Below are 27,590 nucleotides of genomic sequence, written 5' to 3'. Positions count from 1 at the left end.
TGATACGATCATATCCGATCATAGGTTCCCAATTCAAAGCAAGATATAGGCAAAGAAAATGGACGGTTCATAATCATGGTTGCATGCTCATATGCTTTCTTGATTTTTATTTCAATGCTGGGAAAAGAAAACAAGGCGAATCAATTATCGTGATCATTTGTCCCATCACTGGCAGTCTTATTCTCATCGTGAGATCGTGTTTGAGCGGAACGTCGTGGTTGATGGCCCTTGTCGGCGTGCCAAGCGCAATTGATGATATTTTAGCCCACATAGTTTGCGCATCCGGCCCAATAACTCGGCGCTGCACCCGTCACACGGCCCACGCTTCTAATCGGATTTGGACTTCCATCGACGTGTCATCCCCGTGACATATGCATATGTATCCCCGAACAAACACCGTGAATCCCTCGGTTTCGCGCCAGAAAAGGGATCGGATTCCGACCTCTACACGAACAAGACTATCCAGCTATTTAACTCTACAGCCTCGCAAGTCACAAGGGGCCTCTCCCATACGACACCTCCACTGCAAGAACCGAGAGCGATCGATCGCGCAGTTGCACTTGCACTTACACTTGCAACTCTCTGTCTCTCGCGCGCGCGGATGGCCACCTTCTCCACCGCCGGCGGCATCGGCATGGACGCGTCGCCCATCTGGTGTTTCATGTGCAGCCGCCTCCACCGCCCCGATGGCCTCTCCACCTGCCCGACACGCGCCCCGCGAGCAGCGCTCGAGGAGATCGTCGAGGTCATGGACGCCGGCGAGTTCCTCCAGGCGTGCGCCCTGCGCCGTGCTCCGGTCGCCGCCGCCGTGTCGTCGACGCGCCAGCAGCTGCCCACCGTCACGGTGCGCGATGCGGGGCGCACCTGCGCGGTGTGCCTCGACGACCTGGAGCCCGGGGGGAGCGCGGTCGTGACGCCGTGCGACCACGCGTACCACCCGCAGTGCATCGCGCCGTGGCTCGAGGCGCACGACACCTGCCCGCTCTGCCGCCGGGAGTCCGGGCTCCAGGTCGTCGAGGTCGAGGTCCAGGTCGACGGCATGGTGCTCAGCTCCCCAGATGGGCTCGTCCTCTGCGAGCTGATGATGCCCGGCGGCCGAAGCGAGTACCGCCTCGGCCGCCGCGTCGCGGGACGCATCTTCGCGGTCAGGGTCGTCGACGGGACCGGCAAGCTCGTACGCGGCGGCGTGCTGAGACGGCTAGGGTCCGCTTGCCACCGGTTCGCTGCGGCCGCTGGGAACTTGTTGTCGTTGCGCTATCGGGACTGCGTCATCCCTAACAACGACTTGCTGCTAGGAGTACAATGCTAGACGACGCTGGTTCGACGACATACCATGTCAAGAATAGCAGGAAGAGATTTTTTTTGTTAAGATCTTGTGGCTGCAGAAGATTGATTATTAATTTTGCCATCTACCGTAGACACGCTGTACCATAACTAAAAGGCGTGCCTAGCCACGGTTAGGAAAGAAACTGAAATTCTGACACGTTAAGGCAAGGCGATCAAGCTAGCAAACTTCGAGCTGATCAAGTGATTCTTTCTGCTACCTGTTCAATTACATCTTCACGTTTATTTTTACACTCCAATCTTCGAGTTGAAGTTGTTTTAGTTTTCTAGCTTCGCAATGCACTCTGTTATGCGATGAAGATCTGTTTCGTACGAACTGTATGTATGGCAGATCAATTTGTTACAGGTATCTATACAATTGTAAGTTTGTAGTCGATTCTTTCCTTATATCTGGCAGATCAAATTTATCCCCCAAATCATCTGTACTCTTTATGCACACACCCTTTGGAGCTCAAAACATAGTATGATATGTTGTGCGGAAACTACTTTAGCAGGCTCGCTTGAAATGGAAGGAAAATACTCCCTCCGTCCCATAATATAAGGGATTTTGAGTTTTGAATCGAACTGTTTGACCACTCGTCTTATTCAAAAAATTTGTGCAAATATAAAAAACAAAAAGTTGGCTTAAAATACTTTAGATAATAAAGTAAGTCACACAAAAAATAAATAATAATTTTAGAAAAAATTGAATAAGACAAGTAATTAAACAGTTCAAACAAAAACTCAAAATCCCTTATATTATGGGACAGAGGAAGTAACTTTTTTCAAGGACTTGAATGTTTCATACGAAATTCATGTATTCAAGACTATTCCCTACGTCCCCTAATATAAAGTATTTTGACATTTTGCTTGCACTGTTTAACCATTCGTATTATTCAAAAAAAATTGAAATTATTATTTATTTTATCTGTGACTTACTTTATTATCCAAAGTACTTTAAGTACAACTTTTCGTTTTTTATATTTGCACAAATTTTTTGAATAAGACGAGTGGTCAAACAGTGCAAGCAAAATGCCAAAATCCCTTATATTAAGGGACGGAGGGAGTAGTATATAATTGAGCAACATAAAAATACGTTATGTTGCTCAATGTTCTAAAAGTACAGTATAACAGCCGATAAAAATGAAGTTCTATATATATAAAAAAAACATGTCAAGAATGGGATTCGAACCCATGCCAATGAAATTGTATAAAAAAAATAATCATGTCAAGAATAGGATTCTAAACATGTCTAGAATGGATTCAAATCCATGCCATGCCAATGAAGTTCTATAAAAAAAATTAATCATGTCAAGAATGGGATTCGAACCCATGCCAAACTGGCGCCTTAGACCAACTCGGCCATCTTGACGATGCCTTTTGAGACGATATAGAGTATATACAACTTTATAGATCATGAAATCGTGTTCCTTCTAGGCCTGGCCTGGCCTGTCCCTTTCCCAGTCCACAAATCTCGATCGTGCCACTGTTAAAATGTTAACACACTATGCAGATCATCCTGTGTACGCACAGGCAGACGCAGGGGAGATTAAATTAAGCGCGACTTTGACTTCTCCCCAACCAGCTGGCCCATGATGTTTAACCAGAGTCCCTGCCTCCTCACAGTCCTCATCCCCCAACCCATAATGACCGATCATTGCCGTCCCGGCCGCGACGCATCACCATAAACGGCGAGATCAGGTCCACAGCTGACAGCGCTCCCTGTTCACAAACATGGCAATTTCCAGATTGCTTCGCCTCCGCTCCGCGCGCGCAGCAGCCAGCAGCAGCTGCCTCGACAACTACATGCAACTGCGCGCGCCATTAAACTATAATCGCGATCGACGTCGTCCTCCCGGCGGCAGCAGCCGCAGCCCACAGCCGGCCATGCGGGCGTGGCCGTCTCGCGATCGAGAGCGACGCGAGACGCGATCGAGCAGATGGAGAGCGAGCGAATCCTGCACCTGCCCGCCCGCCTGCCCGCCCATCCTCATCTCATCCTTCCATGTGTGTGGGCTCGAGCAAAGGACCATGGTCCAGTGAGCATGAGTAGCAGCACTACACTACTCCACCTACCACCCTGCCCGATCAGGCCTCCAAGGGAAAAGCTAGTGGGATGGATAAATCCTGCGAGAACAGCGCATGGATCACATGTGCGGGTTGAGCTCGTTGTCACCTTGCCTGTGCTGAACTGCTGATCCATGGCGCCATCTGCACTGATTTTGACATGATCGAGCGCTAGTTCGACGTTACATCCGCGATTATTAGTGCGGTTAGGCGGCGATCGTTGTGTCTCATGTTGCTATTCGATCGCATAATCCGCGAGTTGTGCTCGTCCTCGTCGTCTAATATAATCGTGTCCAAACCAAACAGCGCGTCGTGGAGCCCTGGAGAGCTGTAGGGCATAGGCGGCTGTGGTGACAAGGAAATTGTTTCTGGCTTGGACCTCGCCACCAAACCTACCACTCGATCTCTGCAATGACTCTGCTTGTCGTCAACTAGTGACCCCGTGGTAGTGTAATCTTGGACGATGATATCGTCTTTACTCTGAAGGACGGCGAGTCGGCGAGTGACATGATGAAGATGCAGTTACGCGCAGTATGACAAACATGCCCGGGGAAAAGCAGCTGACGCACGCATCGCTTTGTTGTTTCCAGCTACTCACACGACACGAGTAATTGACTCTACTTGTACAATTGTACTACTATCATCAGAGCATCCGCAGTGGTAAAGTAAGGTGCTATCTATAAAATATGTACATCTTAGCAATAGACTAGATTAATAGTAAACCACTTCAATGGTATGTCTACATGGGTATCTATAACTCTAGATCCATTGCCTTGTTTTTCTCTATAGACTATCTCCAGGTTAGTAGATAGCTTTGCTCTCTCTCTTCATTTAATCTCTTCCAAGTATGAAAATATGCTGATATGGATCTCTTGTAAAAAGCCTATAGATAATCATTGTGGTATCCTCAGGGTAGGAGGAGTGTACTGGTGTATAGTGCTCGCTGCAAATGACGGTAAAAACAAGTCGCTGCCCGTAGGCCGTAGCTCGGTCCCTGAAACAGGGGATCTGACTGTTTCAACGACGTCCGGCAAACGAGTGTGCCTGGCCTGGCTTTGGCCCGCGTTGTTCCCCATGGCGATGCATTTTTCTTCCCCCATCTTGCAGTAACAAATAGTGCACGCTTGCTCCGAGGCCACTCGTGCTTGAAACCGTGCAATTGTCCACAGGTGTGCGTTGTTTACGGTAACCAAAGCCCAGAGGGAGCAGCAAACAAGGCAATCCTTCAGATTGCTCTGCCCTTCTGCAGAGCGCACAGGATGCATCGATCCTGCTATCCACAAGACCACAGCGAAGTTTTTGAACACTTGACCGCGCTAACGCGCATCATTGGCCGAGCAGTTCAAAGCTGAAACAGTCATGGCCCATGAGCGATTAATTTGCAGACGGCGATCGAGATTAAAGTGCCAAAGCAGCCATGGTTAGTGCAACTAACAAAAGGAGCAGCCTACAAATTACGACCTAATCTACCGGCTAGGACGGCAGCCTCGCGTGGCGCGGTAACTCAACCCGGGCCGTGCATGCACAGCAGCAGTGGTGGCCGGCGCGGCGCCGGCGAGCCATAGAGGCGAAACCGCGTCGCCTGGTCGAATGAATGCTTCTGAACCAAGCTTGATGAAATGAATTGAACGCGTCGCTTTCATGCCGAACAGTACAAAACTTTAGCTGCGTAGCTTGAATGCGTTGCCCCCTCTCATTGGAACGAGAGGCAGGCACCGCATTCACGGCGGCCTTTTGATCCTGAACTGTCCATATGCTTAGCGGCGGTACGACGCGAGAATTGTGATCTTTTCCTCGGTGTTGGTATGGTAGATGAGGGCATAACTCTCCATGCACGTATAGTGTGGACTTCACGTCTGCGTCTGTGGCTCTGTGCTGTGGTGTACGAGCGCAATGTGTAATGTCGTCGTTGGGGGCCATAAACACACCGGGGAATGAGATGATGTGTGTTGTTCATTGTGCTTGTGTTGGAGATCGATCGAACTGTAATTAACACAACGCGCGCGTCTACGTACACCCATATACTTACAAACTTGCTACTACTCCTACAAAATGCAGCAAGTTACTGTGGAAATTTGAATTGGATGAGTACACCTAGCAGTAGAGGTAGCAGTAGTACTGATCTCTATGGCTAGCCAGCTGGCTCGACCTGGTTCCAAGGCCTAGAAGACGACACGCACAAGGGACTCGGCGACACTGACCCGTCCGTCCTCACCGTCGCACAGTGTGAGTGAGCGAGTCCACTCCTCGTCGCACGCCTGCCTGCGTCACCACCACTCCACTCGTCGCTGCCCCCATAAAATCCACGCCGAACCAAAACCCCACACCCAAATCCAAGCATCCATCCCTCCGCTCCGCCCGCCTCCCCGCTCACATGCGCGCAACCACCGCCATGCCCCCTCCTCCCGCGCTGCCGGTTTGCCTCCTCCTCCTCCTCCTCCTCTTGCTCGCCGTGCCGAGGCCCGCTGCGGCGGCGGCGGCGGCGGCGGCGACGCGGCCGCTGCTGTTCGAGCTGCGGGCGCGGCAGGTGCCGGCGGGGGCGCTGCCGCGGCCGGCGAGCAAGCTGCGGTTCCACCACAACGTCAGCCTCACCGTCTCGCTCGCCGTCGGCACGCCGCCGCAGAATGTCACCATGGTGCTCGACACCGGCAGCGAGCTGTCGTGGCTGCTCTGTGCGCCCGGCGGCGGCGGGGGTGGGGGCGGGAGGAGCGCGCTGTCTTTCCGGCCAAGGGCATCGCTTACCTTCGCCTCCGTGCCCTGCGACTCCGCGCAGTGCCGATCCCGCGACCTGCCGTCGCCGCCGGCCTGCGACGGGGCCTCGAAACAGTGCCGCGTGTCCTTGTCCTACGCGGACGGGTCCTCCTCCGACGGTGCGCTCGCGACGGAAGTCTTCACCGTGGGGCAAGGGCCGCCGCTGCGCGCGGCGTTCGGCTGCATGGCCACCGCGTTCGACACCTCGCCCGACGGCGTCGCGACCGCCGGGCTGCTGGGCATGAACAGGGGCGCCCTCTCCTTCGTCTCCCAGGCGAGCACCCGCCGCTTCTCGTACTGCATCTCCGACCGCGACGACGCCGGCGTGCTCCTCCTAGGCCACAGCGATCTCCCCTTCCTGCCGCTCAACTACACGCCCCTGTACCAGCCGGCCATGCCGCTCCCCTACTTCGACCGCGTGGCTTACTCCGTCCAGCTCCTCGGCATCCGCGTCGGCGGCAAGCCACTCCCCATCCCGGCGTCCGTTCTCGCGCCGGACCACACCGGCGCCGGGCAGACCATGGTGGACTCCGGCACGCAGTTCACCTTCCTCCTCGGCGACGCCTACTCCGCATTGAAAGCCGAGTTCTCGAGACAGACCAAGCCCTGGCTCCCGGCGCTCAACGACCCCAACTTCGCGTTCCAGGAGGCGTTCGACACATGCTTCCGCGTGCCCCAGGGGCGCGCGCCGCCGGCGAGGCTCCCCGCCGTCACGCTGCTGTTCAACGGCGCGCAGATGACGGTGGCGGGGGACAGGCTCCTGTACAAGGTCCCCGGCGAGCGCCGTGGCGGCGACGGCGTGTGGTGCCTCACGTTCGGGAACGCGGACATGGTGCCCATCACAGCGTACGTGATCGGGCACCACCACCAGATGAACGTGTGGGTGGAGTACGACCTGGAGCGCGGCCGCGTCGGCCTCGCGCCCATCCGCTGCGACGTCGCCAGCGAGCGCCTCGGCCTGATGCTGTGACCGCCGGACGCCGGCGAACTCCACCGTGGTAGTAGCTTCCTGGTGTAAATTTAACCACGCGCCGTGTGACCTCAGCTACTACTAGTACTAGTAGGGTTTTTGCATGTAAAGATGGCGACACGTATGTACATTATGCATGTAGACGTCTCCTTTCGTTGTCACGCTCTTTCGCTGTCGTTTTGGGTGACTTGCTCCGCAGCGCAAGCTTGATCAGATGACGTGAACAGTTACCAAACGAACCATGGCTGCACCGATGCAGTCTGCTAACACTGACACCGTGACACAGAACGTGAACCTAGCTTGGATTCATGTCGGATCGGACTATCGGAGAGACACGAGGCATCTCACAGAGAGAGACACCGAGACAATGCCACCTCGCCGGATGCTGCTTTGTACTACTCGTGATTCGGCTTTTCTCTGCGGCATTTCCGGGGAGAAAAACAGAGTAGTTGTGGCGCGGAACAGAGGAGGAATGTTCAGGAGAGGGGGCATGTGTTCCGGCGTCCATGTTGCCGACACGAGGTGATAAAGAAGGCAACCGACATGGGGCTTGTCGTGATGGTTATAATACACAAGAAGGTTCTACTTGTATTAGTAGTGCAGCTTTATTTGTGACAAAAGGGATCAGGAGTTCAGGACTATGATTATCTCCATTTTTTCCCCTTTCTGCCTTGTTCCCATAGACAATCGACAAAGCTGCATCGAGCAGCGTAACAAACAGACTGCTTTGTATCAGGATGTATAATACTCCCAGTAATACTATAAGATGCAGATTCTAGAAAGGGGTTAACATGTACTCCTACTACGTCGTGCTATAGAGCAGTGAAGTGTAAGTTTCGAATTATGAATCCTGAACTCATCGTCTCGAGACGAGGAAAGCAGATTCTTCTATTGAAGAAGATGCAGATGCTAGCAGTAAACTGTAAGTTTAGAACATTGAAATGAGCAACCCATGGGGGCAAAGGAAAGGATCATTCCAACCGGAGCAGTTGCCGGTTCTGAGATGATTAACATCAAGACGCAACCAACAATTTTTTATTTGGCCACTGTCTGGAAATTCTGGAGGTAAACTGCACTGCAGGCTTGCTGTTGGCAGACCATCGTCTGGAAATTCTGGAGGTTTTTGCTGAACTTCGCGGATTAGACCGACGCATATTGCAGGCAGACGTGGTGTTTCCACTTCAGTTTTCTTCCAACTATCTTTTGGGTGTTATCGTTCTTCTGAAGAAATCGTGCAGAAGTGACAGAATTTAGGTCAATCGCCACAGAGATACATCCCAGAGCCATTTACAAGCAGTTTGGCAGAAACGGCATCCGAAAGGCAAAATGTCTTGAACCATCGTCCGTCCAGCAAGTGCAACCACACCCATGCGTAAGCACAATGTATCTGTTTAGATATCTCTTAGCAGATGAAAAGAAGATATATTTGTTCCCCAAGTAGAATTTGTAGGGGTGCCAAACTGCCAATGCTTGAAGGCTGAAGCAAAGCACCCGTGGCTGAAGCAAAGCACCCGTGTGTAACATACGATGCATGTAAATATAGAAAAACAAAAGCATCTGATAAATTACTTGCCAAGAGACTCTTACATTAAAGAGTTTGCGTGCTTCAACCCTTCAGTGCATCATGACATGTCCGTCACATGTCTGTTTCTCCTCTTTTTAGTATATATTAGGAGTACGTAGCACATATTCACGTGTCTATAAGCCTATAAGTACCAGTTCTTTTATCAACTACGACTACTACAATATGCTATGCAATATCCAAAAGTAAAGTTTTGGATTTTTGTTAAAGACCCGTGAATTTATTAATAAGCTAGATACTCTCTTCGTAAAATAATTATGGCTATGAATTTGAACATAGCTTATATCCAAATATGTAGTCAGAAGTTTATTTTTTATGAGACGGAGGGTGTAAGTAGCAATTGCATGAGTTGGAATGGTGCTTATAGCACTGAACACTGGGGTACATCCAGTTTTACATAAAGTTACCCCTCAAGACTAGGCGAATTATATTTTTAAGCAATAAATTGCAGAAAAAGACTTAATAATAATAATAATAATAATAATAATAATAATAATAATAATAATAATAATAATAATAATAATAATAATAATAATAATAATAATAATAATAATAATAATAATAATAATAATAATAATAATAATAATAATAATAATAATAATAATAATAATAATAATAATAATAATAATAATAATAAGCGATTGGGTCCTTCTCCCTTGACGATCTTACATGCTGACAGCGGCTAAGAAGTAAGAACACGACTTCCGCGGAAAGAGAAGCCGAATGAGTTGTAGAGTTGAAAGGGGGTTGAGGCATTGGCAAAGGGTGAAGCAAATCAGCACCATCTCAAAGCATTTCCAACGGAGCTGATGAAGGTAGCTAGCATGTAGACATTTTTCTCATAGATGATGGCCAAATCCATTCCACCAGCAACAAAAATATGTAAAACATGACGATTTGCAGTAGTGACTAGGAATGAAAACGGATCGGAAACGGACGGAAACTAGCTTTATCATATTCGTTTTCATATTTTTTTTCGGAATCGGAATCGGAATCGAAAACTCGGATACGGAAATGAAATCGAATATTATCGAATACAGATACGGAGCGAATACGAGACGGAACGAATACGGTAGCGAATATTTACCGGTATATAAAAAACCCTCAAATTGAGTTTCTTGATCAAGGAAGAGATATCGCTTATTATTTTAGTTCAACATCTCCAACATTTATATCGTCAATTTTGTAGACGGTCCCACAACCATATGTGAAAATCGATTTTCATGGTTGTTCCTCTAGGAGATCCATATGCAAATATGATTATCATTTTTTATTCCTAAGACATTTTACTAGATGTATAACTTAATTACTTACCATTGTATAAATTGGAGATGTTATTTATTTTATTTCACATCTTCAAAACTTGTAATATTTGTTTTATACTTTAAATACTTTTAAATAAAAATGTTATAAACTATAAAGTGGTAAATCCCGTTGAGCTCTACAACTTTGATATGGAACACATCTCCATCAGATGTCGTTTGAATTGTAGATCTGAGATTTTGTAAAAATTAATATGGTATATTATAATGAATATTTAGACCCTTAAATGACCCCAAATAATAAAATAGTCAATAATAAAATTGTATATCTCATCGAGCTCTACAATGTTGATATAAAGTTTGTCTTCATCTGATTCCGTATGAAAAAGTTATGTGCATATACGTGTTTTTTTTTTCTAAAATTTGCTCAATGTCTGCGGATATCCGAAAAAAATTCTAGATAGTTTCCGACCGTTTTCCGATTCCGACGGATAGTACCCTTACTGTATTTGTATTCATTTCTGAGAAAAAAAATCCGAATTCGTTTCCGAATCCGAGAATTTCCGGATAGTTCCGACTGAAACTATCCGAATCCGAAAATTGGTCCGGACGGACGAAAACTATACGAACCAGTTTCAACCCTAGTAGTAACCAAGAGGCGTGCCTAATTGGGGCCTCTGCGAGCGGGATGTTGGAGCCACCTCAGCCGTCCGTGAAGACCTAAGACGTCTTGAGAGGACTAGTTGTTGGAACTAGAGAAGATAACCTCCATCCCTAGGGAAAGCTTGTCAGGGAAGAAGTTGAAGGCTGGTGCTACCATCAACACCGCATATCTGGTGGAGGCTGACCTAGATATGGAGGAGTCCGAAGTGATGACACGGAACAGGGATCCCGCTGCAAGACAAGACATAACTAGTGTTGAAGCCAGCGAAGCTCTCCTTAGCACCAGGACGAGGGAGGCCGGTGCTGACGATCGCCTCGGGAACCAAAAGAATAGTGAATAAATACCAACATAATGGGAAATCTCGACTAAGACGACTACTACTAGAGAGATGATGAGGGTGGACCCCTCTTCCTCCCTCCATCAACGACAAGCTACTGGAGAAGAGGAGGAAGAGGGGCCAAGGGAAGATGGGGTTTACTATGGTTGAGATGGGGAAAGTGACGAGAAGACGCGGTGCAACCATAGGCCTATGAGACTCGAAACTCAAGTTTTGGATATTGAATGTGACTTAAGATCGATACACATTCTACAAGTATGTTGGAAATGGATGTAAGACCTCGTGACAATGGACAACCGGTCTCCTAAACACATTATAACAAATACACCACATCACTAGTGACTTGCCATAGCCCATAGTGAGTGTAGTTGAGCCTATAAAAATCTTGGACACACTGGAGAGGGGAGTGGTGTCGCGAGTTAGACCATGTGTAATACAATATTTTTTTGGCAGAGCTCCAACTCCAACTTCACATTTATCAAGCTGGAGCCCATCTAAACAGTTTTAGCTTCACCTAAAAGGGAGCGAAGTGGGCTAGAGTGCTATCACCAAATGAACTAGAGAGGTGATATGGTATAGGTTATTTCATTTCATTCTAGACCTAACTCTTGGAGTTAAATTTACAGTCGGAGCTCTACCAAACAGACCCTAAGGGTGTGTTTGGGAGGAGGGGCTGTGAACTCCTCTTCGACACGCAAAACGAAGCACGCATAGGCACATCATTAATTAATTATTTGCTAAAAAACATAAAAATGGGTCCATATGTTTTCTATAGCAACTTTTTTATAAGTTTTTTTTAAAGAACATACCATTTAGTAGTTTGGGATGCATACACACGGGAAACAAAAGGAGATGAAGTTGGAAACATCAACTCAAGAATAGAACCTAAGACTCAACTCAAGAATACAAGCATGCCATGTGTATCATGAGCTAAAAAAGTTACAACGGTAAATAGTGATCTGAGTGTCCACCCACGCTGGTCCTCCACCACCAATGACCATCCCTGTGTATAAGGGAAAACCCTCCTCCCCTAACTTTTACTTTAAAACCTTAAATTCTAAGTATTCCTATGTTCAGTGGCGGATCCAAGACGGCGCCCCGGGCTCGCAGGCAGATCGCACCATTACAATACCTTTCAGTGATTAACATAGTGTATAATTGTTCATATATGTGTTTGCTCGAGCTCTAAAATGTTTCAAGATCCGTCACTGCCCGTGTTCTTATATAGTCGTTATTACCTGAAAGTTGCATTCATTGGTGAGTTTTCACCCGATGTCATGCTAGAGATTAAAGACGACTCCCTCTCCATTCGGAGCACGCGACTAAGATTTGGAAAAATATCAGTCACTCAAAAACTAGCATTTTCCTAGTTTTATTTTATCTACAGACTAATTTGAGTTTTTTTAAGCAGGTACAATAGCAGACTATAAGTCAACTATAAAAATATTTTAAAGAGATAAAGAAAAAGAGAGAAGAGCAGCGGGCTACAGATCTGTAGCCAGCTGCAACACGGACTCCAAGACGTAATGTGTGTATGACAGGTGGGACCATATATTAATAGTATAATAAGCAACTATTGTATGAATTGGCTATTATATTGGTTATAGATGATTTGGAGTTAATAGTGGGCTATACTATTAAACTTGCTCTTAGGGATACATAAGAAGGAAGTAACAAAGTGAGTGCCATGAAAAATACCGACTCACGAGCATATGGTTCGCTAGTGAGTCGTCGCCATAGTACAAAAAACGGGACCGGCCCGGCGGTTGAACCGGAAAAAACCAGAACCAAAGGTCTGGATGGCTCGGTTTGCTGTAAAGACCGCCCCTACATTTGAACCGGAATAAACTGCCTGGCGGTTGAACCAGAAAAAACCAGAACCAGAGGTCTGGATGGCTCGGTTTGCTGTAAAGACCGCCCCTGCATTTGAACCGGAATAAACTACCTGAACCGGCCGGCTCGGTTTGCTGTAAAGACCGCCCCTACATTTGAACCGGAATAAACTGCCTAGCGGTTGAACCAGAAAAAACCAGAACCAGAGGTCTGGATGGCGCATTTGAACCGGAATAAACTGCCTGAACCGGCCGGTTTTCATGTGAACCGTGAACCGTAATAAACGGCCGGTGCATGTGTACTATTGAAAATAGCCTGGCGGTTGAACCGAAAAAAACCAGAACCAGAGGTCTGGATGGCTCGGTTTATTTGAACCGGAATAAACTGCCTGAACCGGCCGGTTTTCATGTGAACCGTGAACCAGAGCGTGCATGTGTACTATTGAAAATAGAGAAAAAGGGATGGAATGGGGGTTCGAACGCTGGTTGGCTGGCTGAAAGCACCATGCATCCAACACCCAGCTAACTTTCACAAGTGATAAGAAGAGAATATGCATACAATATAACACTTCCGGTTCAACATTCGAACCGTGCGAACCGGCGGTTGAACCGCTGGACCGGTGATCCAAGGACTCGGGCGGTTCGATCGCCGGTTCGGTTTTTTCAACTATGGTCGTCGCTAAGGTTGGAGCGTGGGACGTCTCCCCCGCAACCACAACGAACGAACGAACAAACGACGCACCGCACCACGTTCGTTCCGGACGTCCACGCCTTACCAACCTTCTCGACTTGTACCCAGCTCGTCCCCTTCGTCGCCGCCGCAATCACACGCACACCCTTTACCCGCCGGAACGCGCGCACTTGCCTTGCCCCCCCGCCAAACGCCAGCGACAACAGCTATAGCAGCAGCCGCGAGCCGCGAGGCCTTCTCCTCCCGGGACGCCGCGCGAATGCCCTCCCCTCGCTGCCGGGGGGAAGAGGAGCGGTAGCAGCAGGCGAGGGCGCCGCGGCGGCGGCGGGGATGGCGGGGCGGCCGGGGTACGTGACGGTGCCGATACTGTCCGTGCTCGCCGCGATCGGGTACGTGTACTACACGGCGGTGTTCCTGGCGATCCCGGCGTGGCTGGGGCTCGCCACGGCGGCCGGGGTGGCCAACGCGGTGGCCTTCACCGCGCTGGCCGCCGCCTGCGTCGCGACCTACGCCGTCGCCGTCTCCCGCGACCCGGGCCGCGTGCCGCCGGCCTTCTTGCCCGACGTCGAGGACGCCGAGAGCCCCATCCACGAGATCAAGCGCAAGGTACACCGGCCGGTCCACCCTCTTCCGTCGGGGCCACCCAGATCTCGCGGGCGCCCCCCGCGGTGCGCTGCAAAGTTTAGATCCTTGGAGTGGGAAGCTAGCAGAATTGGACAGTTCGGCCTCAAAATTTGATACCTTTGGGTTTAGATTTCGGACATTGCCGATTAGGAAGATCCCCTGAGCTGATATTCCGTGCGTGGGCTTTAGATCTTCAGAGTGGGATGGCAATTTTGAGCTCAACGTTGAGGTCTTTGGGGAGGAAGAGAGTAACAGCATGTAGGTGTGCATCCGAGGATATGGGGCTATGGAGGGGGTGAGGTGAGCGCGTTTTGCATTCGATCTTCACATACTGTTATGATCCATATTTGAACTTACGGGGTGTACTTCTGCTAAGAATGCACATATTGCGAGATGAGGGCCTTTGTATTATGGATTATATAGTCTTGGATCTAAGTACGAATCTTAGGTCTAGTCTTGCATGCCGAGTGCTTGGTTGGTGAATTGGAAGGTTTGCATTATGTATTTAATGTGTGCAATAGATTTCGAAAATTAATGTTTTGGGATCTATTGCACACATTAAATACATAATGATGGTTGATGAGGAAGCTGGATAGTTACCAATTATCATTAATTATTTTCTGAGCTTATGGTAGCTCAGCTGATAGTATTATTTATTTCCTATTTGGCATTGTGTAAGGGCTTTACATCATTTGGGGCGTTTAAACAATAGGTGCCTGCATAAAGATAATGTATTGCATTCAATCTGCTTTGCTTTTGCTTGTTACTAAGGTTTCATTGGCTATAATTATGTTGCTATCAGTTAGTCTTGTTGAACCATTAAGGCGTATTCTAGTCCTGCCTTCAGTAGACTTACCGGTTGTTGACTTGTTGCGCTCGTATGTTCTTGCATTAGAAGATATTCTTTTGTTTCCAGTAGTTTCAAATGAAACATTGATGATTATTCTGGTCAGATTTCACATGCATTTAGCGCACGAACACACCAATTGGGCATTTTGTGTAAAGAAAAAGGTTTTGAAAAGGAAAGCTATTTTTTTTTGCTCTATAATGAAAAGCCATGGGTCTCTTTGGAACATTACACTTATATACATTATTGTTAGTACTGGAATTATTTCTCATCACATATTCTTTATGTGTTTTGCCTGCTTATTTCTGCATGCCTGTCATTGCAGGGTGGCGATTTGAGATATTGTCAGAAATGTTCCCATTATAAGCCTCCCCGTGCTCATCATTGTCGTGTCTGCAAGAGATGTGTTCTAAGAATGGTGCTGACTTGTAGTAATAGTGTTGAGTTCAATGTTTTCTATTTTGTAGTTCCAATTTGCATTATTCCCTTTTTTTAATATATGCAGGACCATCACTGTATATGGATTAACAATTGTGTTGGACATGAAAACTACAAGATTTTCCTAGTCTTTGTGCTGTATGCTGTAGTAGCAAGCTTATATTCACTGGTACTTCAATATCCTTGGTTTATTTTAGCAGCTATTCCTTGTTAGGAAATTAAGAATGTGAGGATTAACATTTATAACAGGTTCTGGTTATAGGAGGTGCTGTGCACAGTTTGCCTAAGAATGAACAATTAGGCAGTGATTCTTCTAGAACATCAATTGTAAGTACCTCAGAAGGGCTGTTTCAGTCATGCTGTATAATATGACCTTGTATAATATGCTAAGTGAATAATATGTTTCAAATGTGCAGATCATTTGCGGGGTATTTTTGTGTCCACTAGCTTTGGCATTGTCCATTCTTTTGGGTTGGCATGTGTATCTCATCTTTCATAATAAAACTACTATTGAGGTTTGAGAAATTGAATCCCCTTGGTGTTTAGGGATTTATTGTTTGTGGAATTGTAATGTTGAGTATGTTGGCCGTTTGCAGTACCATGAAGGAGTTAGGGCAATGTGGTTGGCAGAAAAGGCTGGAAATCTATACCACCATCCCTATGACCTTGGTGTCTATGAGAATCTTGTTTCAGTAAGTATTATTCCCGTTCTTTTCTTTTCATATGCTCAAGGCATAAGCATCTGTTTATGCAGAAATTTGTTTAGCAAACCTTCTCTGTGTTCATGCCTGGGTTTTGTATTTGTCCATTCAAAAATATGTGATGTACATAAATTAATGTTGGACCTTTTGTTCCATTATTCTTGGTAAGGAATAAGTCTACTTCATCCCCTGAAGTATTGAGGCTGATCTACATAACCCCCTGAAGTACAAAACCGGGTATTCTACCCCCTAAAGTATCAAAAACAGTTTAAATACCCCCCCTAGGGTGGTTTTATAGGTGGTTTTGTTGTGCACATGATGACATGGCAATGGTTTTGGCCTCTTGGACAGTTGGACTATAGAAGACTACTGTAACAAGCTAAGCATTTTATTCACAAGTGAAACGGGCTGAGAATGATGTAAATTAGTGTTAATATATACTCCCTCCATCCCATAATATAAGGCGCGCAAGCATTTCAAGACTCAACTTCTAAAATATTTGACCAATAATTAGTATAATATGAATTAAATTTTATTTGTTGAGAAAATTATCATTGGATTGACATTTGAATTTACTTTCATATGATTATAATTTTCTTGCTATAAACCTTATATTATAGTACATGATAAATTATAAGCCAACCGTACCAAGTTTGACCATGCCTTATATTAGGATGAAGGGATTAGGCTTGCCGATCAATGAGTGAAAAGCAATAGTTAGATCAACTTGGGTTTACTAGACTAATCTTTGTGTCATGCAAGCCAATACCGCTGCCACGTAATCATTTTCATGGCAAAACCACCTAAAAAACTACTCTGGGGGGTTATTTGAACCCTTTTTCATACTTTAAGGGGTAGAATATCCGGTTTCGTACTTTAGGGGGTGAAGTAGGCTTATTCCTTCTGGTAATGGAGCATGGGAAATACCCTATAAGGGAAAAATGATGGGCTATAACATATCACTGATATCTACAACTTACAAGAAAGGCTCAGGTCATTTTGTAGCTCATGCTAACTATGACAAATTAGTAATTATGTGCACAAAATGGTTTATGTGATTTTTTATATTAACATTTTGGCTATCGGAGTTTTTCGGTACTAAAAGGCTGAAAATTGGTTATGTTTCATTTTCTCATTTTATTTTGTGTGTTTTCTCTACATAGGTGCTAGGGCCTAATGCGTTGTGCTGGCTCTGCCCAATATCAAGGAATACAGGCAATGGTATTCGTTTCCGTACATCATATGATATACCACTATCTACACCACCAATTTGACATCAGGTAGCATTACATTCATGTTAGATTTCTGGTAATTTGCTAAAAAAACTTGGTTGCCTATCCAAGTGTGAAATGTGCTATTCTCGCAATAGCATTTGATAACCCTTCATAAAGGAATAGCGTTTGTCAATGTCTTGAAACTCTTGCATCAAGAGTTTGTACTTGATGTGATCAAATGTGTAAATGACACTCCACGTGTAAGATACAGGAAGAGGAGCTGGATATTCCTCCAGGCTCCAAGGATCTATATGGATTTTGGAGCTAGAAATGTTAACTTGGTTTTCTTTTTGCTTTGCAATTTTCGACATACTTGATGAGAAGAGTCGCCAGCGCCTCTACTGATCTAGAGTGGTTGTATTCATACACAGAAGTCCAAATACATGAGTGCCTCTTGTAAAGTTCAATGTCTTGTATTGTTATTTTTTGGAAACTAATATTGCGTTGTCCGGTCATATTGAGAAAGTATCCAAGATTAATTGTATAGAGTTCAGAAATATATGTTACATTTGATAAACATTGTGGCTGTTTCTGTCAGGACATGTGTGTGTTCTTTGTCTGACCGGACTATGTGATCCAATTGCTAATATTGCTCTGGCAGCAGTGATAAAGCAGAGGGTAAATTTGGAAGTAATTACATTTGAGGCCAAACATGAATTACGTTTTTCTTTTTATCTCAATTCGCTAGAGCTGCCATGAACTGTAACTCTGTTCATCTTACCTGTGCCTTCCATGGACTAATTGCATTCTCATCATGTAGTCATGTCCATGACTCGTCTGGCACAGCATTAGTCGATATAAGAGTAAAACGCACCAGTATTTTTTGGGGCTTCCATTACTTATGCGTTGTCGCGTTGAGCACAATCCTGTGAAGGAATAGTGCAGAAGTAACTGGCGTTGAGACGCTGATTGTAAAGCAGTGCAGCTGTTGACCCGCACAGAGTGCCAAATCTGCAGGTTCCCTGCGAGCTGAAATTAACCCACAAATCGATGCTTTTGTTTGGATTGAAATTTTAAGGTCAAACACTTCATATATTTTACCAATTGCATCTCTGAACATGCCCTAAAAACATTAAACTCTTGCACAAATGGGCTGGTGCACACTGTGATCAAAGTGACACGACTTCTTTTTGTTTATATGCATATTCATGGCCCATTTTAACTACAACCAAACAAAGTTTGTGTTTGTGTGGAATTTCAACAGCATACAGTTACCAGGTTCATACATAACTTTATACTTTTTATATACTCCTACCTCATAACTTGTCTTAGTGTGATATTATCTATTTGGCCTTCTTTCCCTTGCCCTTTTTTGCTTCAAGTTTTGCTTGTACACGCGCAGCTGCAGCTGCTTTTGCTTCCTCCCTTTTCCTCTTCTCTTCCTCTTTGGCTGCAGCAGCGATCTCCCTCTGCTTCTTCAACTCCCTGTTAAAGTGTAAAACCCTAGACATGAGAACAGTCCCCTTTTGTCTGTTTTGATAATTCTGAATCCTTCAATTTGGCAGGTGTCATCGGAAACTCTAGTATGTAACAGTTAGTCGCATCCAGACAAAATTAACTAGCATGCATCACAAACTCAGAGTCTTGCACGTGTAGTGCTGTCAATAGAATGCTTTACTTGAACTTAAATTGTGAAGCACGAAAACATTGTTCAGATATCTTACTCAAGCCTAGCTTTCTCTTCAGATACACTTTCCACACTAGAACCTTTCCTCGGCCTGCATGCGATTAACTCAACCTCAAAAGTGAGAGTTGCACTGTGGAAAAAAAAACAGAGCTGTTTCTGTTACCTTTGAACTCTGTACATAAAAAAACCAAAGACTTTACTAGTGACAGATCAAGTTTTCAGACTTACTCTGGCGGTATCTCTGGAGGTGAACCTGCAGCTCCATAAGCATATTCTGGCTTGCATGTGATCTTTGCAACCTCTCCAACCTCAGGTGTCCAATTTAACAACAGTATTATCAGCAAAAGAACTGTTTGGGCTATTGATCATAATGAACTAGCGAACAGTTCATCCATTTACCTTCATTGTTTTCACGGCGATATCCCATGCCTTGATGACAGTTCCCTCTCCAATTTCAAATGAGAAGACGGAGTTGTCTTCATGAGTAGTGTCAAACACTTCCCCGTTCTCAGCAAGTGTTCCTTCATAGTGAACTGTAGACAAGGTAGAAGCAGAAGCTTTTATGCTTTTGTAAATCTGAAGAATAGGTGTACTGAAGCAAGACCAAGATGTGTAGATAGCTGCAATACCATCAACAATGGGAAGACTATCTGAAGGTGCAGTAGCATCATCCTTTGCTCTCCTGATCACTGTCTTAAGAATGCATCTATCTCCGGTTAAATCTATGGTCTCAGACATGACTGTTTTTATCTCAAGAAGAGATCCTGAAAATCAGCATAGAACCCACTAGCATATAGTTGAAGCAAACCACAACCAATTTCTTCCTACTTTTATGCATTTTTTTAAAATTTTATTTCTTCTATTTGATCCAAGAATGCATTTTCTCAAAAAAACAAAACTATTAGGATCTAATGAAAAAACATGGTACGCTGATATCTGATTCCTTAAAATTGAATGCCTAAGAGATTATCCCAGCAAACGAGCAAAACATGAAAAATGGACAATCATGTTCCCTGAATATTCTTCCTGAATAATATGCTCCATCAAGTACTGAAATGAGTGACACCACCAAAAATGCACAAGAACTAGCCATATATAAACTTTTTCGATTTGGGCCTAAAGATGAACTAGTGCGTTTCCATGAGGAAGGAGATACGGAATTACCCTGATCTTCCTTGGGAGGGGAAAACTCTCGATGGGTGATTCTTCTTCTGCCGCTGAAGCTTCTTCTTCGGCGAGTTGCCCGGTGTATTCTTGAAGAGTGCGAACTCTGAAGATAAGAGATGACGAGACTCGAGTAGAGAGAATATTTGCTACTATCTGGGCGACCTACACCTGCAAAGGCATTCAGTGCAGTGACGGATTATATTGGCCAAAGTCAAGAAGTCGTGTGCAGAGTTCGTATCAGATCAGCCCACGTCTGTGTTGATAACGCATAGGTGTAAAGATAACGAGATAGTACATGGTGTTGCTTATCTGAAGATTCTGAAGCTTAACTACATCTTCTGCCCATGTTTTCTTTTCGAACTTCAGCTACACTTTTATGCGCTGAAACACCGAATGAAATCTATCTAGCATCAATTCTTATGCTTTTTGTTACTATTCTCATCTGCGTGCCTTACAAATATACTACTACATAGGACCATTAGCCCTGAACTATGCATGTAGCTGATCAGCGTCCACTTGTCACCACTGTTACCAGATGCAAGATATCAAGAGGAACAGTCACCCACACTGTGGTCGGAATCATTGCAACCACACACATAAGAGCAGGTACAATAGCAGACTATTAGCCAGCTATAAATATATTTTAATGAGATAAACGATGAGAGAGAAGAGCAGCGGGCTACAGATTTGTAGCCAGCTGCAGCACGGACTCCAAGACATACTGTGTGTATGACAGGTGAGACCATATATTAATAGTGTAGTAAGCAACTATTGTATGAATTGGCTATTAAATCGGTTATAGATGAATTATAGCTAGTAGTGGGCTATACTATTAGACTTGCTCTAAAGGATCTGCCCTTGCTACCTCTCCGTGACACACGCTTCATCGATCATGCAAGTATCCAAGCACAAAAGGCCGGATACTGGATAGGGGCATGAATGCAGCAGCCGTCCTGGAAGAGAGGGAGGGGAGAGGGGGGACAGGAGCAGAAACCGTATGTTGCAGCCAGTGCAGTGCAGGCAGCCGGAGCTGAGCTCTGCGAGCTTGTGAAGGCCACTGTGCATGGATGGTGGGGGGGTCCTGCGGCTGTGCATCCTCTCCTAGCTTACTCGCCGGTTACCTGCAAAGAGCAAAGGACCTAGGTAGTGAGTACTCATCACTCATCTCAGTAGGATCATAGGACCACTTTACTACTGCACGCTGGACACTGCTCGCCAAAAATAAAAGAAAGAAAGAAAAAAAGAAAAAAAAACTTGCTACTGGCCACTGATCATGCTGATTCTGCAACGTTCGTAGCATCGCAGCACGCATGGGTCCCTGGCATCTTCAGCCGAAGATGCTGGGTACGCACGCATATATCGCTGCTGCAATGCATGCGCCATTGCAGCAGCTACCTACTCTCACTCACCTCTCCTACCGCGTCCTACGTAGGAAAGAAAACGTGCTTCCCGGGAACAGTAAAAGAGAAGACGACCTCCCGAAATCGATCGTCAGTTACACCACCACTTCGCCATTCATGCATGCGCACGAAGCTGGTGGTCAGTACGAAGTATACCTAATCTACACTGACTGACGACCTCTGCCTCTGTCTTCTGCCTAAGGAAAAAAAAAAGCTTCTGCCGCTCTTCGTGATGATGATGATGATGAGGATGAGCCATAACCTCATGACTGTCTCAAACAGGATCGACACTACACTCCTACTATAGTAGTGAGGCCGAAATCTGGGCGGATGCATGCCCGTGAAGTAGGTAGAGTACTCGATCGTTGAACCACCCGTTGGTAGTCCTAGTCTCCTAGATACTCGTAGCCAAGCCAGGAGCATCGGAGCATGCGAGACTTCACCAAAGTAGCCAAGTACACTGCGAGCCCATTTGGTCCAAGGTCCAAGCTGTGTGTTTGCGTGTGTGTGTGAGAGAGAGAGAGAGAGAGGGTTTTGATTACTGGTGATGGCGCGCAGCTCACAGGGGCGCTCAGATACGGAGGCGTCGTTTTGGGAGTAAATAATTCGATGCGTCAGCACACTTGGGGCCTCTCCTCCTCGGGAGTGTCCACACTCCACAGCTTCATTCCGGGTCAGGGGGCTCATCAGAATGCTACTAGTGGTAACGGCTCCCCTCTTTTACCTTTCGGAATTTGGCCCCCCTCCCTTCAGTCGCATGCAGCGAGATTTACCGCGAGTTACTGCCTCTACGCGATGGTAAAAATCACCAGCGTAAACTGTCAAGGATTGTGCTTTACTAGTTGCAACTTGCATGATGCCGAGAACGGATTTACCGGAAAGTGACGGTGGTTTTAGTGGTAGCTTTCTTGGTGTGTTTTTTTTTTGGGGTAGGAGAACAAGAAACGCAATGGAATCCTCTGCCAGGGTGAGGAAAATGGCAGGTGGCGAGCCGTCCAAATCTAGATTCAGAGGAGTATCTCTTCGCACTCCGATGAACCAACACGCACGCGCGCACGTCGAGGGAGTCAAACACCGGAAGCGGAAGTAGAAGGAATAGAGTAAGCGCCACTGCACCAGCAGAATCCAAGAACTACCCACCCATTTTGATCGAGTACGTCCGTCTATATTTAGATGCTCATGCGCTCACATGACATCAAAAAATTAGAAATAAAAATGCGCAGTGCAGCGACCACGCATGCTGGGCTACTGGCCGGCCTACTGCACCACTCATTCGCTCTACTCCTCAGAGAGGAAAAAAAAAAGGAAAGGAAAATGAGGAAAAGAAATGGAAAAAAGATACTATTCTCTTTACACAAAGTTCCTTAAGTCCTAGAGAGAGAGCTTCATCGCATTTGCTCGCCCCCTCCATGAATCGATCGATCGATCGAGTACCCTCTCATTGGTACTCGTGCCAGCAGACGAGCATCGTGACGCAGCGGCGCATGATGTAGAACCTCGCGCGCTGCTCCTTGACGAGCCGCACGCACCGGCAGGTGAAGGACGGCCTGCTCTTGCCGGCGCCGCCGTCGCCGCCGCTGCGCACGCACATCGCCACCTTGCCGCCGCCGCCGCTGCTGCTCCTCTTCTTGTACAGCCTGCACGGCTTCACCACGGCGTAGAGCTCCATGGGCACTGTGGCGAGGGGTGAAGAAGGGTTACCCAGTCAGTCGCCGAGACGATGGGAAGGAGAAGATAGCTAAAGCAGAGGGGCAGAATCACGGGGAGTGAGACTGTGTGAGAGAGTGTAGCTAAGCTGATGAGAGTGAGAGTGACCGAGGTCAGAAGCTCCTGTGGAAGAGGCATAAAAATGGCTATATAATGGAGCTGGATGTGTGCACGTAGGGCCATGACGTCCCAAAAAAGGACCCACTTGGTGTTTTCCTATGTTTATGCAGGGTTTTCGCTGTTGGAACAAGGCTGACGCCCCATTTTTTAATTTCCTACGACTATCTGTTGCTCTTCTGGCCTCTGCCGTGAAATGAAAGCTCTGCGTTTTATTTTGTTCTTTGCTCTGGTGCAGCAACAAGGGTTTGTCAGGTGTGTGAGGGGGCTAATTTTCCTCGCCTTCTGCCATTTTTGAGAAGGCAAATCGTTTGACGAATGGCAAACCCAGTACTACTACGAACTATAGATATCTTGACGGTCGTTGCACTATATAGAGAGAGCGAGTAAAGTACTCCTACGTAAACTACTGTTATGAAGTGTAGAACAGCAAATTTGACCAGCGAAGCCACAACAATAGATGCAACTAGTACCACAGGAAATCTAAACTACTCCTACTGCTACGTACTTCCATTGTTGGAGGAGTCCCACTCCAGTGCTTTCCACTCGGAGTATAAATTAATCTAAACCGTTGATCGTTTTATATCTAATGGGTTAGATTTATTTATACTCCTATCTTAAATAGCAATAGTAGAAACGTCAGAGGGTATAATCGTCCAAAAAATATGGACGGGGATGGTTGAATTCGTAATTTTGCATATCAATTAGAAACACTTGAGCATCGTTGGGCCGTGCTAGGTTTAGGGTGAGTGTGGCGGAGCAGATGCGATGAGCAGATCGGCGGCGTGCTTCCATGAGATCGTTGCGGGATTACGGCGGGGGATCAGCCTCGGGAGGCTACTCCTTGCCCAGCGGCTCAAATGCTAGAGATCAGTATGCGTTCCACGCCAGGCCCAAGAAGGAGACATATAACTAGCGAGCCTGAAGCCCTGAACCACGACAAGAAGTCAGATCAATTCAACGATTTCAACGCCATCGAAGCCAATCAATATTACGGTGTTTTGAGCATCGCTCTGAACTGAGCAAATGACCACTCTGAACTTAAATACTTCGGTACCATCCTTGGACAAATTTAGCGATGTTAATGGCTTAATTCTTTAAGAACTGAAAACACAACATGTGGAGAAACTAATAAATAGGTTTTAAAGATAATCATGGTGAGTTTATAACAGCACATTTGCTCTTGCTCCTCGATTTGACTATATAGCTTTGTTCAGTAGTTCTTTGTAGTATTATCTGTTCAACGGAGGAGCTCGCACATGCCGGAGTGGGCACTGCCGCCGGAGTCGGGCGCACGCGAGAACGAAAGGAGCGGTGACACAGACGAACTGATCCTACTATTAAGAAAAAAAAGTAAAAGTTAAAAATTACCCTTAACCATAAATTAGTAAAATACTAATTTGCCCTTATAAATTAATGGCTCAGATTGCTTCTACTTGTAATAGAATACTACAAGTAGAGAGCACCGTAGCAGTGCTCTTGTTGGAGACGACCGTTCAAACTCCGGACACAAGCCTGCGCCGCTGCTCGCACCCCCACACGCATACACGTTCATACATACATACGCACGGTCGACGCATCCGGCAGCCTTGCAGTTGCCGGCCCGAGCGGCCCCGATGCGGTGCCGTCCCGTGCGTGAGGTCAAAAGCTCGAGTCCCCCGAAAACTTTTGCTCCAAATGGCTTAAAGCTTCGCTACCTCCGCCAGGTTCACAAATCACAAAGGTTCACAGATCACACAACCAACGCCGTACGAATTGCGTTCCATCCGATGTTGCGCTTTGCGCTCCACCGCGCAGAGATTTCCCCCAAACTCTCGCACGGATGCCGGCATGCGCCGTCCTCGCGCATCACCAGGGTTTCTCATGTTGGTCCACAGTCACACCACCCTACCCCCGCCCGCGGATAAACACGGCACGTTTCCGCGGCTGCGCGCGGTGAGGGGATCAAGTGGGCGTCGCAGCGAGGGGGCAGCGGCTGCAGTCCATAGCCCATCCGAGCGAGCGAGCGATCGGCCCCGTGTGTGGCTGGTGTACGTGGGTGGGTCAGCACGCAGCCGCGGCCGTCAGCTTTAAACTGTAGCAGCGAGCGCCGAGTGAGCGAGCGAGCGAGAGGCCGGGCAGGGCAGAGGATCAGACTGAGACTGCCCGGCCGGCCTGCGCGCGCGGTGGTGGACCGGGGGAGAGGGGGGACTGGCTGCCGCGCTCGCTCGGCTACAGCGCAGGCAGGGCGGGGGCAGAGGCAGCGGCAGTGCTCGTCGTCCTCCGCCTCGGGAAGGTTGCGACGGACGGACGGGCGGTCGGCCACCCTGGCCACAGCGCAAGCCCGCAGCCGTGATGGGCCCTCCTCCGGCCGGCAACGCACCATGCTCCTTCCACCACCTTACCTATGCCTAAACCATCTATGGCCAAGTTGGCCATGGCCACGCACTACACTGGATCAGGTCAGCACTGACGGGCTCAAACCCTCAACTTTGACGGGTTCAGCTCCCTGTCAGAGATTAGTGGTCACTGATGACTTGAGTCACCTGTGACGAGTGAAGACCCGTCAGAAGTAAGAGCCACCTCAAACGGCCCCCAACTAAAACCCGTCACAGGTGAGAGTTACCTCTGACTGGTCCCAACCAAAACCCGTCACAGGTGAGAGTCACCTCAAATGGCCTAACTAATTGGGGCCGTCACTGGTGTGAAAAAAAGGGAAAAAAAAAGAGAAACACCGTCCTCATAGGTTACCATCACATTCATTTAGACCGATTGCATTTGGCATTCACAAATCAAAAAAATTGTCACAATTCTTCTTTGTTTCATCGCAGTTGTCCCAATCACAAAACAAAATCACAAGAATCTCAATCACCATAGGACTCAGAATCATCAATCACAGTAGCAACAATTGGAACAATATGAACAACACAAGACAAAATACATGGGTGAAAGAGAACTTGCTGGCAGAGGGCGGAGGCGGAGGCGCGGCTGGAGGCGTCACCGGTAGAGGCGGCGGAGGTGGAGACCGCTGCCGCCGTCGGGCCTCGGCCGCCTCCCCTCCCACCGTCGGCCGCCACCGCGCCACGGCTCCAGATCCGTCGTCCGCCACCGCGCCTCCCCTCGCCCCTGCCGGATCTGGCGGCCGGACCGCCGCCGCGCCTCCCCACCCGCCCCTGCCGGATCTGGCGGCCGGGCCGCCGCCGCCGCCCTCGCCGGCTCGGCGCCGCCGCGCCTCCCCTCCCGCCCCTGCCGAATCTGGCGGCCGGGCCGCCGCCGCCGTCCCCGCTGGCTCGGCGCCGCCGCGCCTCCCCTCGCCACGGCACAGAGAAAGAGAGGAGAGATAGAGAGAAGAAGTGGAAGAGATAGAGAAGTGGAGAAGAGGGAGCCGGCCGGCCTTATCTCCTCATGTGGGTCCCGCTGGGAGAGGAGACATATATATACAGTGGCAGAAGTCATCTCAAACGGGCTGGGACTTAAAAGCCGTTTGAGGTGAGTAAACCTCACCTCTGACGGGCTGTCCGGCTGTGACCCGTCATAGGTAACTAGTCACCTATGACGGGTTAGGACTTAAACCCGTTTGAGGTGAGGTAACCTCACACGGGTTCTATTTTTAACCCGTCACAGGTAACTAGTTACCTGTCACGGGTCGCAGCCGGATGCCTCACCGATGACGGCATCCCGTATAACCCGTCAGAGGTGACGGTCATTAGTGACCATTTCGATTGCCCGTCACAGGTATCCCATCAGAGATGTGAGGATCTGGTGTAGTGACGGTCAAAAAAAAAAAAAAAAAAAGAACAGCGTACTGCCTGCTCTGCTTCTCCGGATCGATCGATCATTCATTCGCTCGCGCTCAAAAAAGAAATCTCGGCGAATCTCTTCCCGGTGTGACCCGTGACGAGTCCCGTGTCCATAGGCCGATCGATCGGCCTCCTGTCTCCGCTGCCCGCTCGCCTTTTGTGTTTGTCCCGGCTTCCCCAACTGCAGTTCCACGATGCGTGCTCATCAACTTTTGGTCCAACTGTCCAAGTACTCCAGCGACCGAACAACGAGAGAGCTCGCTGGGCGCTCCTGTGTGTGTCACAGTCCGCTTTCTGACATGTCAGTATCAGCTACTGCTAGCTCGCTCGCCGCCGGGCTGCGTCGCCATGGCCAATGATTAAAACCAGGTTGGGCCAAATCAAACGGGCTCATGGCTATCCGATTCGGCGACCGTGGAGCCCGGCCGGT

General features: G+C 47.6%; 5 protein-coding genes across 5 annotated transcripts; 3 read left to right on the top strand and 2 right to left on the bottom strand.

Moving 5' to 3' along the window:
* The first annotated feature begins 440 nt into the window (after window positions 1-440).
* Window positions 441-1,718, top strand: LOC136353951 (uncharacterized). The gene has a single exon (XM_066305363.1). The coding sequence runs from the start codon at window positions 602-604 to the stop codon at window positions 1,307-1,309; it is 708 nt and encodes a 235-aa protein (XP_066161460.1). The 5' UTR covers window positions 441-601; the 3' UTR covers window positions 1,310-1,718.
* A 3,997-nt stretch (window positions 1,719-5,715) lies between these two features.
* On the top strand, window positions 5,716-7,272 carry LOC4327509 (aspartic proteinase PCS1). Its single transcript, XM_015755731.3, has one exon. The coding sequence runs from the start codon at window positions 5,765-5,767 to the stop codon at window positions 7,109-7,111; it is 1,347 nt and encodes a 448-aa protein (XP_015611217.1). The 5' UTR covers window positions 5,716-5,764; the 3' UTR covers window positions 7,112-7,272.
* Window positions 7,273-13,498: 6,226 nt separating this feature from the next.
* LOC4327508 (probable protein S-acyltransferase 16) lies at window positions 13,499-17,880 on the top strand. Its single transcript, XM_015795248.3, has 7 exons — window positions 13,499-14,085; window positions 15,276-15,368; window positions 15,456-15,557; window positions 15,638-15,715; window positions 15,805-15,903; window positions 15,985-16,080; window positions 17,253-17,880. Exons 1-7 carry the CDS (start codon window positions 13,810-13,812, stop codon window positions 17,361-17,363), a joined length of 855 nt encoding a protein of 284 aa, XP_015650734.1. The 5' UTR covers window positions 13,499-13,809; the 3' UTR covers window positions 17,364-17,880.
* A 494-nt stretch (window positions 17,881-18,374) lies between these two features.
* LOC4327507 (peptidyl-prolyl cis-trans isomerase FKBP20-1) lies at window positions 18,375-20,278 on the bottom strand. The gene is made up of 6 exons (XM_026022329.2): window positions 20,155-20,278; window positions 19,620-19,754; window positions 19,390-19,523; window positions 19,219-19,298; window positions 19,028-19,120; window positions 18,375-18,788 (listed from the first exon to the last, which is right to left on the bottom strand). Exons 2-6 carry the CDS (start codon window positions 19,726-19,728, stop codon window positions 18,647-18,649), a joined length of 558 nt encoding a protein of 185 aa, XP_025878114.1. The 5' UTR covers window positions 19,729-19,754; window positions 20,155-20,278; the 3' UTR covers window positions 18,375-18,646.
* A 2,422-nt stretch (window positions 20,279-22,700) lies between these two features.
* Window positions 22,701-23,389, bottom strand: LOC4327506 (small polypeptide DEVIL 6). The gene has a single exon (XM_015791514.3). The coding sequence runs from the start codon at window positions 23,224-23,226 to the stop codon at window positions 22,996-22,998; it is 231 nt and encodes a 76-aa protein (XP_015647000.1). The 5' UTR covers window positions 23,227-23,389; the 3' UTR covers window positions 22,701-22,995.
* Window positions 23,390-27,590: the final 4,201 nt, after the last annotated feature.

The sequence above is a fragment of the Oryza sativa genome, chromosome 1 (assembly GCF_034140825.1).
Source record: "Oryza sativa Japonica Group chromosome 1, ASM3414082v1".
Lineage (NCBI taxonomy): Eukaryota > Viridiplantae > Streptophyta > Magnoliopsida > Poales > Poaceae > Oryza > Oryza sativa.
This window is presented reverse-complemented; position numbering and strand designations above follow the sequence as displayed.

Coding starts and splice junctions, on each gene's coding strand:
- LOC136353951 (XM_066305363.1), top strand. CDS start 602: ATGGCCACCTTCTCCACCGCCGGCGGCATCGGCATGGACGCGTCGCCC.
- LOC4327509 (XM_015755731.3), top strand. CDS start 5,765: ATGCGCGCAACCACCGCCATGCCCCCTCCTCCCGCGCTGCCGGTTTGC.
- LOC4327508 (XM_015795248.3), top strand. CDS start 13,810: ATGGCGGGGCGGCCGGGGTACGTGACGGTGCCGATACTGTCCGTGCTC. Junction 14,086..15,275: donor TCCACGAGATCAAGCGCAAG/GTACACCGGCCG, acceptor CTGTCATTGCAG/GGTGGCGATTTGAGATATTG. Junction 16,081..17,252: donor TCTATGAGAATCTTGTTTCA/GTAAGTATTATT, acceptor TTCTCTACATAG/GTGCTAGGGCCTAATGCGTT.
- LOC4327507 (XM_026022329.2), bottom strand. CDS start 19,728: ATGTCTGAGACCATAGATTTAACCGGAGATAGATGCATTCTTAAGACA. Junction 19,524..19,619: donor TAGTCTTCCCATTGTTGATG/GTATTGCAGCTA, acceptor CCTTGTCTACAG/TTCACTATGAAGGAACACTT. Junction 19,299..19,389: donor TCGCCGTGAAAACAATGAAG/GTAAATGGATGA, acceptor TGGACACCTGAG/GTTGGAGAGGTTGCAAAGAT.
- LOC4327506 (XM_015791514.3), bottom strand. CDS start 23,226: ATGGAGCTCTACGCCGTGGTGAAGCCGTGCAGGCTGTACAAGAAGAGG.